Raw genomic sequence first — 19,434 nt, 5'->3', positions numbered from 1 at the left:
TCCCGATATTTATCTGCCATGGGTGGGTGTGGGCGCAGCCTGTTCCGCGTCTCTGCGCCTCCTACCAGTCTTGATGCGGCTTCTACACATCCTTAGCTGTAGGACTTGCATTCAGCTAGATTGCAGGTGGCTCTGAATAATGGTTGTTGTATAGTTTAGTTGTCATTTTGATGTCCAAATGACATCCTTTTTAAAACCTGACATGGGCCCTGGCTGGTTTGGTTCAGCGCTTAGAGCGCCGGCCTGCGGTCCTGAGAGACCCGGGTTCGGTTCCCGCTAGGGGCATGTACCTCGGTTGCAGTTTGTCCCCGGCCCTGGTTGGTCGTGCGGGTGGCAGCCACTCGATGTGTCCCTTCACGTCGATGTTTCTCTCTCTCTCTCTTCCTCTCTCTCCCTCCCGCTCTGTCTGAACAAAAAAATGGAAAAATGTCCTCAGGTGAGGATAAAAAAATAAATAAATAAATAAATAAATAAAACCTGACATGGGTTTATACACATTTTAGCCCCTTCCATTCTTTACTTGGTGATTTCTGCTTACTAAACACAATAAATTTGGAGAAAATGACAACTTGTGTTTTGAGAATGTACCCATTATAATTAGTAATAGTGTCAATTCTGGAAAAGTAGCTATAAACTATTACATTAAAAAATGTTTTATAACATTTTCTATAACTCATACAAAGTTGCTAGAGAGCATACAATTTCCAAAAATGTCCTGAGTTTTTGTCACATTCTGTTTTCTAAGGATGCACTCAGATCAGTGGTAAAATGCAGACGTGATTTTTCATCATCTTTGGAAAAACTATTCTCATTATTCTGTCTCTTCATGGTAGTAACTTGGCTACCACTCTGTGCTGGGTCTGTTGTCCCTAAACTTTTAGGAAAACATTGAGGCTGGATCTATGTGTGACAAGTATTTCCAAACGGCAGCTATGAGCCCTGGAGCCCCACATCATCTATCAACAGGCAGAGTGAGAATTCAGTGACCTCCATTCGGGGTCTCGACATCTCCTCTCAATCAGGCAAGAAGCAAACATTTGGGTAGAAATTATTACATTTTAAAAACAAATTAAAATATTCAATTTAGAGATTTTTAACGAGAGAATGGGTGGATAGAAAAAGCATAATGTAAACAATTTCACCTGTCTCGTCAAAACCTGTGTATTGAGATGATCAGCTCTGAATCTGGGTTGTCTTTTCTGTTTGCACACCTAAGGTTTAAGTCCTCCTTCGGGGCCATTTGTACCTTTTGAGGGTCCCAACTGCATTCAGACTGTGGCTGTGGAAACGAATGGGTGAGGGCTTTCCAGAACTTCAACCATAACATGCACCAGGTCCTTGAAACAGGACGAGAGCACTTTGTCCTGTCAGAGTTTAGTCTTTCCCGTGTAGAACGGGCTAGACACTTGGAAAGCTTATTTATCGTAGCCCTTTCTTAACTATCCTGCTTTACGTGCAAGGATGTTTTGTAGAAATAATGAAGCAGGGTAAAACAAAGCTATCAGCTGTTGGCTATTCTCAAATTAGTTGATTGATAACCGTAACTATTTAAATTTGAATACTTTTGTACACACTAAATTAGCTTTAGAAAATAGAAACACCATATTTCTTAACAATGGCTTGTCCTTCCAAATAACATATTGTTTTAAGTGTGTCCCCGTTACCTCCATTCTTCTAACCTGTTCGGTTGGCTGTGTACCACCTCTGGTTACATGAAAGGAGAAAGAAGGTAGGTGCCAATTATTTACTCAGGTGAGAAATCAAGTAAAGGCATCAACTTGTGGTTTTCTAATTCCTCCGGTTCATGTCACTTCTATACAGAATGTCCACTTCTGTGCACCTTGTGACTAAACAGGTAACTGAGCAGGCTCCGGGGACTTGGGAGGAGGAGAGAACACTGAGGGGTTGTCTGGAAGACGTTTGTGGAGGATTGGGATCTGGCCCGGCTTTGAAGGTGGGGGAGTGGGAGGGGAGTCGGGGGTCCCAAGGAGGGGTGGATGGCAGCAAGGCCGGCAGCGCAGGCGGTGTTTCATCGGGAGTGTGGAGGGTTGTGCAGGTACCCTGGCTCAGCACACCGGGCGGCCGTGGAGGGCCTGTGTGACCGCGTGAGGACTCGCAGTTTAATCCCACGCACAGCAAGTTTCATCTAGAAAACTGAGGAGAGCGACAAGGTCAAATAAGAGTCACAGGCTAAAATTAAAAACAACGAACAAAATATAGTTAGCTAAAACCAAAAGCTTCTCAATAACTGTATTATTTATATTAAATGAAGTTTTCTACAAAAGTAGCGTCCTGTCTCCCGATGTATGGAGCTAGGGAGGGCTCTGTGCACGTGCAGAGTTTTTCTCCTCCCTGTGTGTTTTCTGGAAACACCTGGTTCTCTCCACATCCTGTGGCTTGAACGTGCTGTCCCCACAGACCTCCATCAGAAGTACCTCCCAAATCACAGGAAGGGCCAGGGGAGACAGCAGTCGGCTGGACTGGAAGCTCGGCTGGTGCTGAGACAAGAGCCCGTGAACAACGCTTTCGTTTCGAAGCATCGGAAGGGCCTGGAGCTCAGGTCACCCGTCACATGTCCCGAGATGAAACACGACTTGTTCCTTTAAGAGACTGTGTGGTGAAATTCAGCAGAGGAGATGGAAGGAGAAAAAAATGGAACCACAATAGCTAACACGTAGTATTTATTGTTATTTAGCAGCGGAAAACAATAGTAAAGCGGATGTTTACCAAAAAAAAAAGGGTTTTTAACTTCTGTGCTGGGAGCATGACTAAATTTCACCAAAGTTACTCAAACTGATTTGAAGTAGAAAACGTTGCCCCTCAATATTCATGTGTGATTTCCTCCCCCTTCCCTTTCAGCCACCACTTGCCACAGGCCAAGCTCTGTGCCTTGGCGACATTCCCATCGACGCCCCCTCCCCTGTCCCGCCTGGGCCAGGCCCTGCTGCTGACGCGGCCTCGGAGCTCAAGTCCCAGAGTCGCTATCCCAGGTCTCGTTCTTCTACATCATCCTGTTGCCTCTTATTCCAATTCTTTTGGCAGTTGCACCTACAAGTTAAGCATTCGAAGGAAAGGGGAAGAATTAATCTTGGAAATTCAAGAGCTTTACCACAAAAATGGCATTTATACGTCTCAGGATGTATAATGGATTAGAAATTCTGTCCAGAGAGCCCCTGAAATCATGATAAAACAACAACCACGGCCACCATTCATTGGGCATCTACTGGTGCCAGGAGTGACCCAAGGGCTTAAAGCACAGGGGAACGTAGCGGAGGAACGAGGGCACGTGCCCGAGCCAGCTGGTTTCGCGCACTTAGTTGTGTGGTGTTGGGCGTCAGTTTCCTCAGGTGCCAAATGACAAGAGTAACATCTAACACACAAGGCTATTTTAGGGATTGAATAATATAAGTTAGTAATTAATGTTAACACATTTTTTCTTTCTCTTCCTCTTTTAAATTGCAGTTTACATTCAATATTATTCTGTAATAGTTTTAGGTATACCGCAGAGTGGTTAAAAAATCATGTGCTTTACAGAGTGGTTCCCCCGTGATATTTCAAGCACCCACCTGGCCCCACACATAGTTATTAAGATATTATTGACTATATTTCCTAAGCTGTACTTTACATCCCTGTGACTATTCTGTAACTACGAATGTGTACTCCTTAATCCCTTCACCATTTTTACCCAGCCCCTCAACCCTCCTCCCCTCTGTCCACCGTCAGTCTGTTCTCTGTGTCTGAGTCTGTTTTTATTTTTGTTTCTTTTGTAACACTTATTTTTAAAACATTTTCTCATTTCATCCTACAACAGCCTTGTAAGAGGGGACAGGCTTAGACAGGTTCCATAATTTGCTTAAGGTCCCACAGCTAGGAAGTAGCCGATCAGAATTTGACCCCAGGTCAGTCTGACCGCAGTGCTCCTGTCTTAGCCACCAGAAGGCACCGGTGCGTGAATACACTCTTCTACCACCCGTCTCTCCTGTTCGAGCAGGTTCCTACTTTGATGCTCACTAAAATTTAAAAACAAAATGTTATTTACAAAAGAGGAGCGCAAGTCTGACTGCAAATGCTTTGTTTCATAGGGTGTTATGTCTTCGGAGGCTGACATCCAGCATGTACATACCACCTTCCAGAGGACGCTGAAGACATCCTGAGGGCACACAGAGTTCGAACAGCAATGACTAGGGCTGCTTCTCCTTCTGTGTTGCCCATGCCCACCTGCCACTGTGATGAGCCATCTTGGCCATCTGCTATGGCCCTTCTGCAGCCGGTTCTCTGCCCATGACCTTTGACTAGAAAGGTTTACCAACACCCAGGCCCTCTGATGTGCGGCTACTGCCTGCGTAGCCTCCAGAGCTCTGGCCTCTCCCTCCGGGCCGGCCTTGCAGGAGGGGCCATGTGACTGCTCCCTGCTGGGCTCACCCAGGGAGAGCGCTAACAGTGAAGAACCCCGATGAGCCCCGAAAATAGCTGCAACGCTGCAATAAATCAGTAAAACAGCATGCTCTTTGTATTGTTGAGTGGAAAAAAGATGTTATACAGCACTGTTCCCAATATATGTTTATATGCATGCAAAGGCTCCAAATTAATAAAAATGTTTTTAAAAGCAAAATGTGGCACTGACCCAATATAGTAAACCAGAGACAGGTGGACATAAAATATGACTGTGTTGGCAGTTCAGATCACTGAGAAAAATGGAAACGAGACACTAAGTAGTCATTGGTTAGCTATCTGGAAAAGAAATAACAGAGCAGACTTCTACTTTCTACTTCTAAAATTTTACCCTTTAATTCACCTATGATATGGGATATTTAAAAAAAGATAAAAGCAGCAAGAAAATATATGCAAATATTTGAATAAACTTCGAAAGAAGCCATTTCTAAGCAGAACACAAAAAGAAACCATAAAGAAGAAGATGGCTAGATGTGATGTAAAAATATAAAACTTACAAACAGGTGAGAATCTACTTGCAGTATTGTTGGGGGCCCTGTTCTCCCTTCACTTGTTGGTTAAAATTAGTTTTTAAAACGCAGTGTGTGTAGCATGCACACACGTGTGTGTAGCATGACCAGTGCGTGCACACACACTCACAGAGAACCTGCTGGGGCCGGGGGCAGGATCCATTTCAGCAGAGGCTGTTTGATTCCTCACGCCTGGGTCAATACCTCCGTGGGCATCCGGGACAGAGGAGAGGAAGACCTGCCCTAAGGAACTCAGAATCCATGAGGAGACCTACAGTGTGTCCACGCAGCTCTCAACTGGAAGCAGAATGTGGGAGATACTGGGAGAGAGGGACGCAGATGGCAGGCCATGGACATGTGAAGGAGGAAGGCTCGCTCTCGATGTCCTATGTGCTTTCTTTTGTGTACGAAGTCACATCTGAGCCAGGCCTATTGGGTAGATTTCAACAGATAGAGATAGAATGAAAGGCAATTTGAGCAGACGGTGGTATGAGGTAGAAAGAAGGCCCGTCAGGGAAAATCTCAGGAATGTGGGTTGCCATGGATGTCACAGAACCCTGCTGGTCGAAGTATAGTCACCAAATAAGCAGCAGCACCAAGAGACTTATCAGAAATGCAGCTTCTCAGGCTCCATCCAAGACCTATCGAATCAGACACTCTAGGGTGGGCTCAGACATCTGTACTTAGCGTTCCAGGTGGTTCTGACGCATGCTGCAATTTGAGAATCACTCCCATAGAGGTTAGAAAAGCAATATACAGGGCGGGGCAAGCGTAGGTTTACAGTTGTGAGTATGCAAAACAGAGTTTATTCTTGTATTATTATTTATTAATTATTGTATTATTTTCCATATGAACAACTGTAAACCTACTTTTGCCCCACACTGTATGAAAAACTCTTTTTCCCTCTAGATATTAGGAAAAGGCAGTTTATGGTCTATATAATTCCTGGTGAGTATACGATCTTTTGAGATGAGTTTGAAACATTACATTGTTTTCTCCTATGGAGATTCCCTTTATTTTCCAATTTTTTTTTTAATCCTCACCAAAGGATATTTTTCCATTTATCTTCAGGTAGAGTGGGGGTGGGGGAGAAACATCGATGTGAGAGAGACACATCGACTGGTTGCCTCCCGCATGACCCCTACCAGGGCCTGGGACAAACCGCCACCAAGGTACATGCCCTTGACCAGAGTCAAACCCAGGACTCATTGGTCTGTGGGCTGATGCTCTAACCACTGAGAAAACCGGCCAGGGCCATGGAGATTCCCTTTATAAGAAGCATGACATTTCCAAAGCAATGATCCAGTGTAGGCTTTGGGGCTTATAGAGTCTCCTGGTTTCTTTTTTGGAGGCAAGGAAAAGGAGCAGGAAAAAAAGGAGTTAAAGACAACTCTGGGGCTTTAGACCTGAATGTGTGCAAGAATGGAGATGCCAGGGGAAAAGGGAACCAGAAACAGCGACCTGGCCCAACAAGGAAGAGCTTGATTTGGGGACAGATTGAACGAAGGGTCAAGAAAGCCCTGTGATCTAAGGGGAAAGTGAGGTCTGGGGATTGTTCCAGATTATGTGTTAACTGAAACAAGGGGACAAGGTAAGATGAGGACAAAACCGTAGATGGAGAGGATCCAGAGAACCTAGTTAAAGAGAAAGAAGAGCTTATAAACGAGGCATGGAAGAAGTAGCCAGAGTGGACGTGAAGGCTTGAGAGTCTAGAATCTTACATTTTGTGATCATAATGACTGTTCAAGTCTTGTGGGTTCCTCTGGCCGAGGACGGCCGTTCACCCTGTTACACTGAAGTCTTTCCGTAGGAGAATTTGGCACTGGCTGGGAGCAGTGTGACGTGCACATAGGTGAGCCCAAAGTAGAAGCGACAATGTTAAAAGGTTCCTTGTTTGGCACAGAAGCTTGCATATGACATGCGTGCAGTCGGCCTCAGTGAGAAGTATAAATACTCATCTCAGATGGTGGGCAGTGAACAGACCACAGAATTTTCAAATGAAAGGAAATCATGTATTTGCCTTGAGGGATAAGCCCATACAAGCCTAATGTCTTTGTTTTGGGCTATCATCATATTGATTATAAGTTATTAACGCATAGTCATTATCTAATAAATTCAGTTTGTTAGACAAAACAAAAACCAAAAACAACAAGAGCAACAAAAACTGGAAAATTCTACAGGAGCTAAATAAGTGATGGAAATGAGTGAAGTAGGCCAGGTGTTAGGCAGCAGGGCACGGTGGGGACTGAGGGACCCCGAGGCCATGCAGAGCCAGGCAAGCCCAAAGGGACAGGTCTGATGCCGCAAGTGGTGCCAGGTAACTGGATATTTTAATGTGATTTTTTTTATTGTATATGATAATATTGAAGCCAAATAAAACAGACTTTCAGATCTGGACTGTAGTCCAGGAGTTTTCAATACCTAGCCTACAGAACACATCTTCTTTAAACTGGATTAGATGGGCCCAGTCAGTGTGGCTCTGTGGTTGAGTGTCGACTATTGCACCAAGAATTCCCGTTCGATTCCCGGTCAGGGCACAAGCCCAGGTTGCGGGCCTGATCCCCAGTGGGGGGCATGCAGGAGGCGGCCAGTCGATGTTCTCTGTCATTGATGCTTCTTTCTTTCCCTCTCCCTTCCTCTCTCTCTCTGAAATCAATAAGGAAAAAATAAAATAAAATAAAATATAGATAAACTGGATTAGTGGGGCAGCTCCTCGGAGGAGGAAACGTTTGAGCTGAGCAAACAGCGGATTTTCCTTCACTCTCTGCTGGCAACACCCTTTCAGGGGTCCGGGCCAGAGCATGGAGTAGAGAGGGAAGAAACGTTAAAGTGAAAAATATAATCTTAAATATAAATGGACTACTTACGATACACTCTAGAAGATACAAAAATAATATTTCTAAGTCCATGAGAGGAAAACAGTCTTTTCCAAGTTTTCTAGGAAAACTTTCTAAGTACATTTTTGGCATTCAGAAGTCTAGTTAGGAACATCAGTAAAAAGAAAAATCACAAAGTTTCAAAATTGTATTTTAATTTTAACTCATCCTTGAAAACCCAGGGGTTTGGAGGGCATCTCTGTCCTGCAAAGCTAGAGGAGGAAACCCCCAAAACCTTCAGTCTCACCTCTCCAAGGGAGCGGAGTTGCATCTCATCTGACTGGCCAGACATCCCTTTGAGCTGGGATTTGTGACAGCACCACTGATGGCATTTACAGTGCTTCGTGGTGGAAGATGCACAGTTTGTGACGTTTGAACCACCCTGAATACAGTCAGCGTGTTTACGATAGCTGGCTGCGTGTGCAGACACGTCCGAGCCTTTCTTACTGACGGCGCCCGAGCTGTGTGCCCGTCAGCGCGCTCGAGCGCAGGTGCGCAGCCATTTACAACACCTTTTAAAGAATGTCAAGGCAAAGGTGGCGAACTGCGATGGGTATGTAAGGATTCTTTGTACTATTTTTAACTTCTGTAAGTCTAAAATGATTTCAAAATAGAAAGGCATAAAAAGTCTTTTAAAAATTACACTATGGCTCGATGTTAAAGAGGAAATTTATTGTGTTAGAATGGAGCAGTGGGGAGCAGGTTGACATTAGTGATGTGAATTTTCATCAGTGGAGCGATGCATTTTCATTTTCCTCAAAGAGCGTTTTACTGGACCAGGTAGGTGAAACAGTGGGATGTTCTGCATCTGGGGTGCACACGCGCAGGGGGGCATGCGCAGGGAGGTGCATGCAGTGGTGCCCACGCAGGGAGGTGCGCGCAGGGAGGTACATGCTGTGGCACCCACACAGGCCAGCAGGCATGAGGGCCGTTGGCCTTTCAAAGTAGAAATCAGTTCAGCATGTTTTTCTTTCGTGGTGGACATTAAAAAACACAACTTAAAACAAATAACATTTCAGAATTGATTGAAAATGTAAAATGTAGTATTTAGTAGGGTGGTACATTTTGCAATTATCATCATGAATTTATTTCAGTGTCTTTTGCTTTAGGATCTGGACTTAGGATAAGTGTTCTCAGTTGAGTAAAAGGCAGAGTGTTCAGACTATGAAGATTATAAAACCCATACTGTGTGCTGCATCCCTGGCCCCTCTGAGGGTGCCCGACACGTGGCAGCACCCTGTAGACATTTGTTGATTAATGAGTCAGCGAATGGTTGGAGTGGAACAGACTCCAGGAGGTGGGTTTGCCTAGTAGAACATTCCCGCAGCGGGCAGGGAGTTGGGTCGGATCACCGTTTGACCTTCATTCTCTCTTCTACTCTGAATCCACATTCCACTTTTAATGTAGATTTTAAAAAGAATTCTCTTCATTCTTTTCAGACTAATGTTATTTTCAGACTGTGTAGCCATCAAGGCAGCTTGGATATGCTTTACTGACGACTGGTTACAAAAATGATAGTTTCTCTCAAAACAACCCCCTCAGCCACCCCCTACTGAAGTCTGGCTGCCAGAAGAGCAGGTGCAGAAAGTCTTGATGATGGGCCCAAGGACACGCAAAGAACTCTCACCTGACCTCATGTGACCCCAGTGTTCCATTCTGGCTTCCCCCCAGCAAGAGTCAGAGCCCCCTGAATGAAAGACAGTTTTCACTTAGAGTAACGTAATGTAGTCAGTGCTGCATGACTGGGAGATGACAATGAGGGACCTCCATGTGGGTGTGTATTTATATGAGTAAGTAGCAACTATCTTATTTTACAATATATAGTTCTTTGAAGCAGAAAAAGAACCTGCTTACATGAAATTTCTTCAAAACATCTTGAAAAAACTGACTCTCTGATCAAATAATATATTAACTATTTTGTCAATGTCATCTCTTGGCTAAATTACACACTAGATTTCAAAATTATAGTTAATTATCGGCCACCTGTGACCCTTGGACACACACCTTTCAGCCTCCATAAATGCTATCTTAGTAATGACAAAAGAAATTTCTCCTGCAACTGAACCTGCAAGGGACAGAACATTTTTGTACATCAGCAGCAGTAACAGTGAATCATAGTGAATATTAAAACTGAAATAATAGTAAAATATTTAAAACTCCATTACTTTGTGGCAACACTAACCTGGAGTTTCCCATTTGTCTGCCTAAACATGGAAGAGTACAAAAGCAATGGCCAGTCATCTCTCTTCATCTGCTAAAAGTGAAGAATTGGGGTGGAAGCACTCAGGTGCTTACAAATGACTGGCCTCATTAGGTGTCATTCCTATTCCTACAGCAGGCTCTTCAAGACCTCGATTGTCAGCTCTGTCGCTGGTATGAATAAAGGCTTGACCCTGGACTTAGAACTGAATTTCAGTGTCAACTGTAGTGCTTCCTACCTATATCTCCTAGATAAGTGATTTAACTTCCCTAAGCCTCAGTTTCCTTTCAATGAAATGGGGTGAATACTAATACCTACCTTATGGGGCTGTTAAAATGAGTTAATTCACATAATGAATCTGGCCTATAGGAAGTGCTTAGTGATTATTAGATGTTAATGTTGTTACAGAAGTTATACAGGTGTACGTCCTTGGGGATAACAAGTAATTTAGACCTCCAATTAGTCACGTTTAGTGAGACGGTCCTGGTGCTAAAACGAACAGGAGTAGAGCTGAGATACATTTAGTGTGGTGCTGTTCACCGCTTCTCCCTCCTTCTACTTACAGGTTTAAGAAAGGCGACGTTGCTGTGACGAATGTCATTCAAGAGCTGATCTCTGGGCGTGATTTCCACCAACGGGGGCGGCCTGTTTCTGGGCACTGGTTTCAGCGTTTTGATCACATCTTTGAGGTTGGTTTTCTCAGGGTTGTCTCTGGCTTCTGGCATCCGAGATTTGCGCTGGGTCCTCTTGAGCTTCACGCCCCGGAAGGAGTCAGGGTCCGTCCTGTATGGAGGGGACTGTGATGGCTTTTTCATCACTTCATTTCGTCGACTGAAGGGGACTGCTGGGGGGTTGGGAGGATGAGGGGGAGGATGGAGGAACTCCTGCATCCTGGAATCTGGCATTGGTCCTCCCAGCATCTCCCACATCCCAGGTGGCAGTCCTAACCCGTTCTCCAACATGGCTATTAACCTTCTCTGCTCTTTGAGTTGTTGCTGTTTTTGTTCTTCTTGCCTTTTCTGCCTTTGCTTATCCTGATTTCTGGTGAGCAGATTGGTCACCACCATTCTGGGACCCGGGAGCTCAAAATGGTAGCCCATCTTTAGGAGAGTGCTATTTGCCTTCAAAAGCCTGGCTATCTCCATTTCGGCTTGGTGGCCCAGCATGTGCCTTTGATTGTGAAACCGCAATTCGGTTAGCGTCTCATTAAACTGGAGACACCGCATAATGGCCACAATTCCTTTACCTGTTATGAAATTGGACTCGATGTTGAGCGTGGTAATGCTCCTGTTTTCACGCAGCATGTTAGCCAAGGCGAAGGCCACATTCTCATCCGCACCCACGTTCGCTAAACTGAAGGTCTTGATGTGTTTGTTTTTCTTCATTGTATTAACAAAGTCCAGTAGCATTTCTTTGGGGATGTTTTCGATGTTGTTCAGGTTGAGTTCCTTCATGTCGGGGTCGTTCTGTCTAACTCGCCGCAAGCTGCCTTCTAGGTCAGTTTGGTTTCCTGAAGGCCTTGCACTTACCTTCAAGAAACTGGTATCTAGAGCTAACTTTTTGGGATCTAATTTTGATACTTTTCTCTCACTTTGTTCTTGGGCCTCTGGTCTGTCTTTCTGTTCTGCAAATGCTTTGTTTGTCACCTGCTGGCAGCTGTTCTCACCATTTCTGATTGGCTCCTTCACTTCGCCTTCCTCTTCTCTTTTTGTTTTCTCATCACTCCCTTCACTCTCATCTTCTCCTTCATCTTCTGCATCTTCGTCCTCCTCATCTTCATCTTCATCTTCCTCCTCATCCTCATCCTCACTGTCTGTTTCTTGGACACTGCCCTTTGATTCTCTTTTATTTGCAGTGATTTCATTATTGAGCTTTTCTTTTAAATACTGGGACACCTTTTTATTACCTTTGTCCATTTCTTCATGCTGCTCTTTAGTGTTTTCCTAAAAGAGAGGTTTTTGAGGGTTAGAATACATAGCAGTGAAGAAATAGAAAGTAGAGCAATATCTACTAGAAATAATAAGATATATTATTGAGAAAAAAGTAAGCAAATCGTATGTATAGTATTCTATTTATGTGTGTGTATATGTATGTATACATACATACAAACACACACAACATAGAAAAGTTTATAAATATATGGGGAAAAAGTCTGTTGTATTATTTATCAAATTAGTACTTATATCTTAGGAAGAGAAGCAACCATTAAGATAACTGAGGAGGGGAAGCATTTGGGGCATATTAACGTGTTACAGTATATAAGTTTAGAGTGTAGGAGTAGTTTTGTAAGCAAATGCAACCAAAATAAAGATACTTTTTTATAGCCACATACACATAAACACATTTTTGGGCTGCGTTTACCTTATCCCATCTATTAAAATGAAACCTAGTAGATTTTGTGTTTAGACTCTGTATTGTTTTTAAAAATGCTTAATAATTTCAGAAGTAGTTAACAATGATTTGTTTTGAAAACCTTATGGAGTTATCTACCAATACACTGAAGTCTTTATTTTGTGTATAGCTGAATAGGTATCTGTGTATTCAGTAACCCTGAGTGACACAATAATTTCCTTATTGCCATAACTAAAATTTACATTCCTCATATGCTTGCTAATCCACTAAACTGTATATGTCAGTTTTCCTTAAAAAACATAACATATTGTGGGGAAAATGAGAGTAGTTCGATATTTTGGAACACGAAGCCTTGACTTTGATTTGTCTCCTCAGCTCTGTGAAAACTGCCCTGGCTACTACAGGTTCGCTGTCCTGTTCTTTTTGAAGGGAGGTGTTGAGGCTGCAAAGGGGACAGGGTTATGCAGACATTTAGAAACAGTTGCTTAGTCTGGGGAGGAAAGCAGATGTCTTTATGAATAGTGTTTATTAGATTGTTGCCCATCAATTTGTACTGTACTTTCTATTGTACATTTCCCTGTTCAATATGTATACATCATATGTGTCATTTTCAAAGCTGGTGTAACAGTGTGAATCACAGGTTCATCCACACAAGAACTTGATCTTTTTTTTTCTTGACCCCATGTCCCCCCATTCACGATACAAACCAGTTACAGGGGGCCTGGGCTGAGGTGTATATGGGGTGGGTTTACTCTGCCTCCTCTTTCTGTACAGTCTGTGAGGCCAAGAACTTGATCTTATTGCACATAAATTGTAGGTTGGGAATGAGTTGACAATACCTTAGCAATTGTCATCTTCCCCAGCAGGGGGAGCCAGCCATCAAGCTGTTTAAACTATACCAAGAGAAAAAATGTGAAAAGTATCCAACCAGTTTTCTTTTTCTGAAATTATTCATATACAATTGGCTTTTACTCCAATTGTAAAATGTCTGAAATTGTTTCTTAAACTCTAACCTTATGAAGTCAGCAATTTGTTTTCTTGACTTTAGTACATGTTTAAACTCTCCTGACCTGAGACCAGTTTGTAACTTTTCCAATTGCAGACAGCGTGACAGTAATCGGACAAGATCTGTATCAGCAAACACAACTAAAAGAGACTTTACTTGGGGGTCTCTATTAGAAAAAATATGATAATATACAATATGTTCATAGATTTAACCACAATTCTATTTTATAGAAAAACATTTAAGAAAGAACTATTTTAAAACAGCTCAATAGATATTTCTAAAATGATCACTGATACTGAATGCACTGTGGGAATATTGAATATTTTCAATTATTTGACTTGGTCTAATTGCAGGGTGTGTGGGTGGACACCAGGGGACTGTGCACCTTGAAACTGTGTGTGAAATTCTGCGTATGTATGTACGTGCCGGGAGCAGAAGTACAGACCTCAGCTTCTTAAAGAGGTTTGTGAGCCAAAAAGAGATTAAGGACAACCCTTTCTGGGTTATGAGTTAATTCTTTAAATATCATGTTCATAAACTACAAGCTTTCCTACACAGCAAACTCAATAGCAATTTTTTAAAAAGAGGCATCTATAAGAATTACCAACTTTCCCCTCACAGCTATACCATATAAGTATTTCAGAAAGTTCCAAAGTTAAATATTACGATTTAATCTTTAAGTGGCAACAAAACAACTCAAAGCATGAGCTCTAGAGAAGTGAGTTGCCCCATGGACACCTGCCAGCCCAGCGCCATTTCTCTGCGGTGCGCAAGCCCCTGGTTACCTGGGAGGGCACGAAGGTGACGGGAACGCGCTCGTCCTCCAGCAGGCGTCTGGACGCCTTTTGCCAGTACATGTAATCAACAAGAGACCTGTGGTCGAAGGTTCCTGTTGGTGGCTTGTCCGTTTGATCTTTCTGAATCATTCCCACAGGAAGCCTGGGGTCAGGGGCCATGACTTCCATTTCTGATTGCAGTTCTAGCAGCTCTTCGGGGGACAAGTTGGCCAAGATTTTATCTTCATCAATCTCTTCGTCAAACAGTTCTTCTTGATCTGAATTCCTGCTGTGCTCCGACATGATTCTGTTCTGTGCTTTTTTCTATCTTACTAGAAAAGGAGAAATAATCAAAGGTGATGTGAAAAACCTCTCAAGAAGTTTCCCCAGTTAACAAGCGTCCCAGGTCAACACCCCCTTCAGAGGTGTCCCCAGCAGAACCCCAGCGGTGTTTGCGGAGCAGCGAGGAGACTGCGGCCGGGCTCACCGCGTCGGTATCACCCAGGGCTGGGCTGGAGGCGACCGGGTTATGGAGCTACTGTGCGGCTCTCTTTTCGGCAACTTGAGTCAGCTGTGCAAATCCATCTGACATTTCAGGGCAGCTGCTGGGCTCGCGCTGCCGAATCGCTGCAGGAATACGTTCTTTCCCCGCGTGCTCGCACAGCCACACACAAGTTCATGCAGCCCACGCGCCCCCCACCACACTGGGAGACCTTTTAGTTAAACGATTAAAGCAACTTACGCTATTCGGAATGAAAATTCAACCAGCGCCTTGGGTTCTACTGAAATGAAAAATGTATGTGAAGAAATTCGCCCCCTCACTGCAGTGTGGCCAAGCAAACCACCTGCGCACAGCAGGGCAGCGGCCTGGCTGAACCTCGCCTGCTGGGTAAGCTGAGCCTTGCACGGTGTCCTCATTTGCATCTAGATCCTGTGATCTAACAGGTGGGAACAACCAGCACTTGAATTTCCATTATGAGTGGGGAGTTTACTATTGTAAATAATTTGTTTTTCTTAATGATCCATTAAGCCAGGATAAATGTAAATGGATCTAAATTGAAGGGTAAAAACAAAAAACCACCAAACATTAAAGTACCAGAAGAGAGCACAAGAAGGTATCTTCACAACTTCAGAGTGTGGCAATATTTTTCAAATGGCAATATTTATCCAAATGACAAATGTACATTTCTCTTGAACTAGCCATTCTACTTTAAGAATTTTTTATCTTACTCTTTTTTTAGACAAATTTTTAAATTAAGTAATTAATTAATTTTTGTTACAGATGTTTCTCCTTTCCCCCCACTGTTTCCCCCTCCCCCCTAGACAAAATTTTTATAGAATATTTTATCCATGTTTTTATCCTACAGATATCCTATGTGGATGAAATGACAGTTGTGCAAGATTATTTAACAGCAAAGTGAAAAACAGTGTGTATTGTATGCTATTATTTGTGTGATACAAGGTAAAAAGAACATATGTATATGAACACATTATATCAACATAATGCACCCTTGGAAAGATGCACAAGAAACCAATACCCTTGGATAATTTTGAGGGAACAAGCTGTTTGGAAGGCTGGGAAAAGACTTTGTTACTGTATACCCTTTTATAATTGCCAGAATTTGAACCTTGTGAATATAACACTTATTAAAAATAAACATTTATTGTACAAAAATTAGGATAGCACATGGAAGCACAAAGAAAATAAACATTTCCCCTTATCCCACTACTAAGGGCTATCACTATTAACGTTTTGGTTTATCATTATATTCCTTTCTGTAAGGCATATAAGCTCAATATCTTTGTTTGTTGTTTTTTTACTTACAGTTTTTTTTCTAGGCTATTATATATTCTACCACTACAGTATTATTACAACCCATCATATATACATATATATAATTATTTACAAAGTATATAAATTTTACTATTCTAATATCATACATAATTTATAAATATTTATAGCATATAATACATTTCATATATTACATAATCAAATAATATAGTCTTAAATATCATAGTTATCATAGTAATAAATGTTTATAAATAAAATTTATAATTTTGGCATATGTTTTACACACATACACACATATGTAGCAAAACATATGAAAAAGTCAAAAGCAAGCCCTGGCTGGTTTGGCTCAGCAGTTAGACCATCAGCCTGTGGTCCAGAGAGACCAGGGTTCAGTTCCCGCTAAGGGCATGTACCTCAGTTACAGTTTGTCCCTGGCCCTGGTTGGGTTGTGCGGGTGGCAGCCACTCGATGTGTCCCTTTCACATTAATATTTCTCTCTCTCTCTCCCTTCTTCTCTCTCCCTCCCGCTCTATCTGAACAAAAAATGAAAAAATGTCCTTGGGTGAGGATTAAAAAAAAGAAAAAGTCAAAAGCAAGAAGTTTTAAATTGATGTTTTAATATTGTTTTCTACCCCTAGGGGTTGACCTTGAATTCTCCAAGGTTGAGAGGCTTTTCAGTTATATAGGTAAATGATTCCCCAGAAAGGTATTAGCAGTTTACCTGAATAATTATTGTAAAAGTAAAGAGCATAGGTACATAGTGGCAACATGGTTAAACACCGGTCAGGTCTTCCTTATGTCCTTGTAGAGGGAAGTAAAAGCTTGGACTCAGCGGGCAGGGAGGTTTGTAAACCACTTCGCAAACCACTGAATTGCAGGTGATTATTTCATAGGCTTAGTTTGCAGACCGGTGGTCTTAAAAGACTTGACCAAAAAGAGCTTTGTGTTCAAGGAGGACTGGAAAATATTACTTCTGCATTTGTCTTTTAGAAATTTGTAAAGTTTATGACATTTTAGATACTCTGAGAAATCATACAGGAGCGAAATCCATTTGTTTAGCCCAATATTCCCCAACCTTATTTAGCTAATTCACACTTTTTTTTTTCCTTTCAAAAACCCCTTAATAATATCCTATGTGATTAACTTTCCAAAATTAACTTTGGGAAATACTGATATAAAAGAGGAATATCTGCAATCAGTCTGCAGGATTCAAGTCCCGGCTCCACCGCTGAGTGATATTGGGCAACTTATCCCTGTTTCCTCATCATATAAAAGTAGACTGAAAATAAAATTCACCATATGCAACTACTGAGCAGACTAAATGAGGTTATATAGAGATACCTATGTAAATTAAGTGGGATGGTGCATTACATAGTGTAAGCCATCAGTAAAGGTTCAATAGCTCTGGCCAGTGTGGTTCAGTTGGTGGAGGGTCCTCCCATGCACTAAAAGAGTTGCTGGTTCAATTTCAGGGCAGGGCACATACCTAGGTTTTGAGTTCTGTCTCCATTAGGGGGCGTGCAGGAGGCAACCAATAGATGTTTCTCACATTTCTCTTTCTTCCTTCCTCTCTTTCTCAAATCAATGCAATCATATTTTTAAAAATTTAAATATTACTATTCTTTTATTTCATGGATAATCACAGAAACATCTAAAGAAAAACAAAGACAATTGTAAAATATAATACATTTTGTAAACCATTTCCACAATAGAAACCATTATATTAATGATAATAAACAAAAGAGCTTTAAAAAAATCTTGTTGCTTTTACAGAAAGCAACTCTGAGACGTTTAGATGGAATTGTTTATAAAGAAAATAAAAAATCAACTTGCATGTAAATATGAAGCTCTCTCCAGAAAATGATCTGAATTGTTGCTAGTGAGCTTTCAGATTCAAATGTTATTCCAATGAACCGCACTTGTTTTGACGTGACCAAATGTTTTGGATGATCCAGCAGACTTCGGAGTATCTGTGAGGCTCCTTCAGTGAATACCCACCTTCTGAATCAGTCTGCAGAGGGGCACATCTCCCCCAGCTGCTTCCACTGAGCATCTTAGCCACATGCTGACATGGAGGGTTTCGTGGTGTAATTAGCCCCATTTGACACACATGATTTAGTTGCGCTTTCTCTTAATGATTTCCTGCGGCTGCTACCTCAGCAGCTTTTTATATCAGGGTTACTATACCGTGAGAAAGTAGATAGCTGTGGGATAATTGATGACATTTTATAGCCAGATGGGCATCACAGATAGAATCCCCAGCAGAGGTTATGAAGTGCACGAACACCCTGTCCCCACCCAGAAGCTAATGAGTCAGAATTCTCCGGTTTGGGTCCAGGAATCTATTTTTTGAGAGCTCTTCAGGTGATTCTGATGTGTAAATAAATAAGTGTGAAAGTCACAGAGCTATTGCAAGTCAGTTATTTTACAGATCAGGCTTAGAGAGCTTAAGAAACAGTATTTGACAAGACTCAGAGCATGCTGCCCCAAAATATGGCACTTTGGGATACTAAATATTTTAAGCTGAAGGAATTTCAGAAACAGCAGGTGCAGGAAGGACTCTCTGACCGCCCCCTTTACCCCTGAAGCAGGTCATAAGACCCTCAGGTGAGAGGTATCCCAGAAGGAAGGATCGTCCTTATCACTGAAGACAGAGGTGTTGCAAGGACTGGACAGGAATCTGGCCGAACAGGCCCTGCTGCTACACCGCACACCCTTCTGTCTGTACGTTTTCCCATGACTTGACTCCATGTAACCTAGTATAAAAACAGTCCAGCGCTGGCCGTGTGCTAAGTGGTTAGAGCGTTGCCCTCGAACCAAAGTGTCTTGGGTTTGATTCCCAGTCAGGGCATGTACTTGGTTGCAGGTTCGATCCCAGGTCCCAGTTGGGGAGCAGGTGGGAGGCAAACAATTGATGTGTCTCTCTCACATCGATGTCTCTCTTTCTCTCTCTCCCCTCTTCCCTCCCTCTCTTCCACTCTCTCTAAAAATCAATGGAAAAAATATCCTTGGGGGAGGATTAACAACAAAAAACCACACTCACACACACATACACACACACAGCACTCCAGATGAGAATTTCTTGGGGTCTTCATTTCCTTACGAGGCTGCCTTGTCAGTAAAGCTTAGTGAAGTGAATTTGCATGCTTTTCTCTTGCTAATCTGTCTTTAGTCCAATTTACAGGCCCAGTTGGAGAACGTAGGTGGGTAGTAGGAAAAAGAAAAATAAGTTTTTCCTCCTTTACATTGAACAAGTTAACCTCTATGCCTCACTACTGCGTATTTAAAAGTGGGATAATAAATGTGCCTACTTTACAGGATATTTGAAAAATCCAAATGGCATAGTTCATGGTGAACACTTATTAAGCATTAGTTCTTATTATATCTTAAAAATTATTTTTTCTTTATTGATTTTAGAGAGAGAGGAAGGGAGAGAGAGAGAGAGAGAGAGAGAGAGAGAGAGAAACATCC

At 42.3% G+C, this 19,434-nt stretch overlaps 1 protein-coding gene and 1 pseudogene across 2 annotated transcripts; both read right to left on the bottom strand.

Moving 5' to 3' along the window:
- Window positions 1–2,688: 2,688 nt before the first annotated feature.
- Window positions 2,689–14,945, bottom strand: LMOD3 (leiomodin 3). 2 transcript variants are annotated; one of them, XM_036267046.1, is made up of 4 exons: window positions 14,914–14,945; window positions 14,181–14,503; window positions 10,601–11,980; window positions 2,689–3,048 (listed from the first exon to the last, which is right to left on the bottom strand). In XM_036267046.1, the coding sequence occupies exons 2-4, from the start codon at window positions 14,472–14,474 to the stop codon at window positions 3,022–3,024; spliced, it is 1,701 nt and encodes a 566-aa protein (XP_036122939.1). In that variant the 5' UTR covers window positions 14,475–14,503; window positions 14,914–14,945; the 3' UTR covers window positions 2,689–3,021. The 2 variants fall into 2 exon arrangements, with proteins under 2 accessions (XP_036122939.1, XP_036122938.1); XM_036267045.1 differs by lacking the exon at window positions 14,914–14,945 and having other exon boundaries at window positions 14,181–14,683.
- Window positions 13,070–13,174, bottom strand: LOC118633655 (annotated as a pseudogene).
- Window positions 14,946–19,434: the final 4,489 nt, after the last annotated feature.

Source organism: Molossus molossus, unplaced genomic scaffold, assembly GCF_014108415.1.
Source record: "Molossus molossus isolate mMolMol1 unplaced genomic scaffold, mMolMol1.p scaffold_m16_p_18, whole genome shotgun sequence".
NCBI classification, from domain to species: domain Eukaryota; kingdom Metazoa; phylum Chordata; class Mammalia; order Chiroptera; family Molossidae; genus Molossus; species Molossus molossus.
This window is presented reverse-complemented; position numbering and strand designations above follow the sequence as displayed.